At 36.4% G+C, this 6,011-nt stretch overlaps 2 protein-coding genes across 2 annotated transcripts; both read left to right on the forward strand. All coding sequences in view use genetic code 12, as the record gives it.

The window, feature by feature from the left end:
• Nucleotides 1-2,002: 2,002 nt before the first annotated feature.
• CANMA_004632 (AGP2) lies at nt 2,003-3,730 on the forward strand (the record flags this gene model as incomplete). The annotated part of the gene is made up of 1 exon (XM_051816928.1): nt 2,003-3,730. One exon carries the CDS (start codon nt 2,003-2,005, stop codon nt 3,728-3,730), a length of 1,728 nt encoding a protein of 575 aa, XP_051669772.1.
• A 1,312-nt stretch (nt 3,731-5,042) lies between these two features.
• CANMA_004633 (uncharacterized protein) lies at nt 5,043-6,011 on the forward strand (the record flags this gene model as incomplete). Its single annotated transcript, XM_051816930.1, has 1 exon — nt 5,043-6,011. A coding segment is annotated over one exon (969 nt), but the record flags the coding sequence as incomplete, so codon positions are not given.

Here is a 6,011-nt window from a genome sequence, read left to right on the forward strand (position 1 = left end):
TTAAGCTAGATTGCCTAATTTAGAATAATCATACGGTATCTAAATTATAGCTATATATAGATATATACATATGGAAAGGACGTGTAACTGTGTCCAAAAACCTAAACTGAACAACAACAACAACAACAACAACAAAGTAGAGAATGAAAGGAACGTTATTTCTTTTTTTTTGGCCTTTCTTCTATGCATACTTTGACTAACTAAAAGCTTGTCCATCATCGTATTTGATTATCAAAAAAGAAGCAATACATATAAAGGAATATATATTTTTATATTGTTGCTATGATGGGGAAGAAAAAAAATAAGAAAAAGCAGAATATGACAGGAAGTAACCAAAAGTAACCATGACATGATGGGTCTTGATAGATTCGTTTCGGTCTCCTCGTCTCAATTTTGCATAACTTGGCCAAAGATTCACCAAATCTTGCGTTGGTTGGTACATACTAGACATCCCGTGACCTCCTGAAACAACCAGACAGACAATAGATTCGATTTTATTCCTTTGTTCTTTGGTGCATTGGTTTGAAACTGCATATAACTGTTTGCAAAGAAAAAAAGAGAAAAAAAAAAGAAATAAATTTAATTTAATTTAATTTTAAAAAACACAAAATAATTCCACCTCTAAAACAAAACAATATACTCTTTACAGACATAGAAGAATGCATTTGCATTATAAGAAGAACCGGAGTAAGAGAAGATAATCAGTATTGAGGAAGAAAGAGGGGTGCTTATTTTCGTGCATACTTGCAAACATAAATACATACAAACGTACACACATATATACAGCATTCCTATTGTTTTTTATTGTTACTTTTATTTTTACGTCCTTTTCCTTCATCATCTGGTGTAAAGAAAGGAAGAAAGAAAGCTAGAGAAAGGAATCAATTACGTCACAAGACAACAGCGCTAACACTGAATGACGTGAATATATATATCTGACACTATTGAACACTATCTGTCTAAAATAGGAATACACTACGCTATTGCCCATGAGATCTTTGTCTAAAGTTTAAGACGAAACAACATTCGAAACAACATTCATATCTCTAAACTTTGTGTGATTGCTATTGTTTTCTGTCTTTCTATATATATCTATCTATCTATTTGCAAAGAACTTTTCCTCTTTTATTAATTGTTGGTTGTTTGATAATTCTGCAAGGGCTTTGTGTGTTATTGCAAGAATGCTTCTATGTATTGTCTAAAAAATAATAAAAAAAAAAAATAAAAAGTTGTTCCTAAAAACTTTAAACTTTCATATCGATAAAAAGAACTTCAAACATCAATATCAAAAAAGATCCCCAAAAAACACTGAATTTAAGGGATACTCTTCTCCCTTATTCTGTAATATATTCACTGAACAGATCAGAAACCAAATCTCACCTTTGTACTTCTCTCTATGTTACACATCTGACATGAAAAAATTTTCTTCTAAGAAAACAGAACTAACAATAGTAATATATATATATATATGCAAGATTTCCAATATGGCAAAAATGTTAATTAATGGGTTGGCAAAACAAGTAAAAAATAAAGAACAAAATAACCAAAACAAAACAAAGCAAAACTAAACTAAACACAAGAAACAAACAAAATATCTCTTGTAAAATCTTAATGGGGCTGGGGAGAGGAACAATAGAACATATGCATATCTACAATAATGTATCTCACTATACGGCGATAATCAATTTATTTACTTTAGTCTTGCAGAAATAAATTTTTTCACCTTAAATGGATCAAAGATCCGAAATCAAATAAATTGAGGGCCGTTTTCCTTGTGGTTTTACCTTATTTCGTAATTTCGTCCCTTTCCATTCTTCAAGTTTATTCAGACAAGTATATATATATATATATATACGCACACACATACAGTCATCCTCCCTGAAGCAACTCACTATTTTTATCAAATCACTCTCCACTTTCAAAACTTCCATTTCGCTTATCTTTCCTTCCCTTTCAACAATATATCAATATATCCCCCTTATCACGTATGAACATTTGAACTATGTGGTTCAGAAGAGATGAAAAAGAGATCATCGATCACGACGATAAAAACTCCCTTGGAGAAAAAGTTATCACCAAGAGAACCAATGAAGAACATGACTTGTTTACTGATACAAGTAGTATCAACACCGATAAGGCTTCTAGCGTAGATGGTCCAGGTCACACAAAGAGAACATTGTACAATAGACATTTGCAACTTATAGCCATTGGTGGTTCTATTGGTACCGGTTTGTTTGTCACTATTGGTACCACAGGGTTAGTTAATGGTGGACCTTTAGGGTTATTATTATCATATTGCATTTCTACATTGTTGATTCTTTTGTTGACTACGGCTACTGGAGAAATGGTGCTGTACATGCCACTAGATGCCCCATTTTTAAATATGGCTGGTCGCGTCATTGACCCTGCTTTTGAAGCTGCGGTTTCAGTCAATTTTTGGATTATGCAAAGTCTTTATATTCCGTTTGAAATTACTGCCGTCAATGGTATAATTCATTTCTGGCGTGATGATTACTCGCCTGCCATCACTTTTGTTATTCAAATTGCCATTTATGCAGCCATCAATTTGTACGCAGTCCGCGTGTTTGGTGAATGCGAGTTTTGGTTTTCGTTGGCAAAGTTGGCGCTTTGCATTGGGTTGGTATTTTTCACATTGGTTACCATGTGTGGTGGAAACCCTCAGCATGATGCTTTTGGTTTTAGAAATTGGCATGTTGCTGGTGGTCCCATTGGAATGAAATATGCAACTGGGAATTTAGGTAGGTTCCAAGGTTTCTTGGCCTCACTCAGATTGTCAAGTTCATTTACTTGTGTTGGTAGTGAATACTTGAGTATGACTGCTGGTGAATGCGTGAATCCCAGAATCAATATGCCCATTGCTTTTAGGACTGTGTTGTACCGTTTGGTGGCATTTTACATTGGCGGTGCGTTATCGGTTTCAATCTTGATTGCCTACAACGATCCCAAATATGTCGCATTAACGTCAGACACTTCAAGTGCTGCTTCTTCGCCATACGTTGTTGCGATGCAAAATTTGGGAATTCAGGTGCTACCACACATAGTCAATGGGGTTGTACTAACGTCGGCTTTCTCAGCTGGTTGCTCATACACATACACTTCTTCGAGATGTTTGTACAATTTGGCCAAGAAGGGATTTGTGCCAAGATTTTTCAAAATCTGTACTAAAAGAGGTATTCCTATTTACTGTGTCTTTGTTTCCTGCTGTTTCGCCTTATTGTCATTGTTACAGCTTGGAAAGTCGGGAAGTAAGGCGTTGAACTATATGGTCAATTTGTGTACGGGTTCCCAAGTTCTTAATTATGGATTCATGGGCATTATTTACATTGGATTTTACCACGCGGTGAAAGCACAAGGAATCGACCGTTCAAAATTCACCTACAGATCGTGGTTTCAACCATATTCCATTTATTTCACTACGTTTATGTATTGGTGCATTATTGGAATCTTGGGTTACCAAGTATTTATGCCCGGTATGTGGACAGTTGATGATTTCTTGTTCAGTTACGTTATGATCTTTGTTTCGTTGGCTGTCTTCATTGTCTGGAAAGTAATAAAGAAGACCAAATTTATTAAGCCTATTGATGCTGATTTGACAACCGGTCTTGACGAAATTGAGGCCCATGAAGCTGAGTACCACTCACAGTTGGAAGAAAGCAGTCAGGACGAAAAGAAGAGTAGGTGGAAAGGGTACTTGAATTGGGTATTCTAAATTTGACAACCAACTCCATTGGATGGTATATAAATCAAGTTGCGTTGCGTTTGTTACTATTGCATATAACTTAAACTTTTTGTTAGAGCTTTGTACATTAAAGACAATCGTTGTTAGAACTTAGAACTTGCTTGTATATGTTCGTAGGGAGTATATAAATGAACGTCCTACGCAGAGTAAAACCCTTTTATAGATTGAATCCAGAAATAATTGCAAACAATCCGATGCAGAAGCTAAGAACCTAACTGACTCCTCTGTATGCAGTTGTAATTCTATTGCACTCTTGTACTGTTCTTGACCCTCGGTCATTGTTCTTGGCGGCTGCTCAAAAGAAAATTTCTTCTATTTTTCTCCGATTTTTCCAAATTTAGCAGCACTTATAAAGCTGTTTTTGTTCCCTCGCTTCGTGCGCTACATGAGGGTGTAAAAAAGTATACGACTGTGTCAAATGTTTGCTATTTTCGTTCGCGAAGGCACTTTTCTTTGAAAAGCTTGAAAGTTCCCTCCAACATAGTTAATATCAAATTATTTCTACAATTTCATCCACTTTTGCTAATGCGTGGAATTGGAGTTAAGTTTATTGTCATGGGTTTTGCTTGGCAGTAACTGGTAGCACCAACTGGCTAAAGGGTAAAAGACAAGAGTGATGAGATCAGAAATAACAGAGGACACTTGTCAAGAAACATAGCCCCTCGTAGTGGCGTATAGCCGATATTTGAAAGTGCCGAGATTCTCATCAGCTTATTTTGCTCTAAACACTAGAATATTTCTATAAATAAATGTGCAAATTTTTTCTAAAAATGGATATGTATAGCTTTTCCCTCTATTATTCAGCTTTGTCACGTCTTGCCCGGTCCGAAGATGTTGCTTTTGAATATCTGGCATTTTCCACAATTCATCCCTATTGTGTTCTTTCTGTCATTGTTTGGCTTAAAACTTAACAATTCAAAAACAATAGAAAAACGTCTTTTTCTTACCTCTGTATACACGCACCCGTGTGGTTATGGAATTATGTTTATAAATAGCCAAGCATATTTCCAAATGAATAATTCGAAAAAGAATCTTAGTGTGAAGGATAGACGCTTTTTCTAGTTCTTCATTATTTCATATAAAAGTAACACGTTCTAAGACACACAACTTTGTCTTGACAGATGATTGATCTTACTCAAATTTCAACCGCAAGAATATCTAATCACCGTGACTTATTGATGAAAAACTAAGCAAGTCTTTCGCTACACGAATGTCGAGGAACATCTAAGAAGAATTTTTAATAATATACAAGAGTAGACATAAAGATAACTCAAAAGAAAGGATGTTGCCAATAGAAACTGGGCAAAAGGTTGATAAAAAATCTATTTCCTCATCTTTTGATGATGGTTTGAATGACCACAGAAGTCATATTGATGATGGGAGAAGTGGAGGCGTTGAAGAATCGTCCAGGTTTGTACCTAATAAATCTCAAGCAACTCCATACCGCGGTAATTCACATCCAACAAATGCTGATGGAAATGCCCAAAGTGGAAAACCCATTAACAGGAGAAGGTCTTCAGTCGGTAGATCAAGAGCTGCTTCGTTTTCAAAGATGTCGTCATCAGTTGGGAAAAAGATAGCCCACAAGAATAGTGTGTTCAGAGAGGACGAAAATGTTGTGAGATCGTCAGAGAATACCATGCACCATCTTACACTGAATGGGGCCAATGAATTTAAGGACGCTAATACCAGAGAAAGAGCTGAATCTCGTGTTTCATATACCAGTGAGGCTGATTCTACCGGATCAAGAAGTTCACAAGAGACAGAAGAAGATGTTTGTTTCCCGATGGAGAGAGAACAAGTGAAGCTCAATGGCATTGATTTTGGAGTTATAAACGAGTTCATTAGAGAGGAGAGACAGGACAACAACTCTAAACACGAAGAACCAATTGTAAGGAGCTTTTCCATTGATGATGCTAATCCAAGATATGCTACCTCAAACACCACTGGGGCTCCCTATCGGTTTCAAAAAAGTTTAGCTGCTCTGAAATACACCCCAATGAGGGCTTTGAAGCTGATGTTTCAACGTCCAAAAGAAGAGAGAAGAACTTCATCGACTGGGCTCTCACATTTGGGCCAGGATGAGCGGAAGATAGACTTTAATTCAGATGACTCTTTTTCAGAAGCAGAGGTGAAATTTGGCGGTGCTTGCGTAACTGATGGCACTAGTGGTGGCGCATTGCCCAACAGATTTTCATTTTTCCATTCTGAGTCTGAAGAGACGGTGCATGCACCTGATATCCCATCGCTA

Source organism: Candida margitis, assembly GCF_024628925.1.
Source record: "Candida margitis strain CBS 14175 chromosome Unknown scaffold126, whole genome shotgun sequence".
NCBI classification, from domain to species: Eukaryota; Fungi; Ascomycota; class Pichiomycetes; order Serinales; family Debaryomycetaceae; genus Lodderomyces; species Lodderomyces margitis.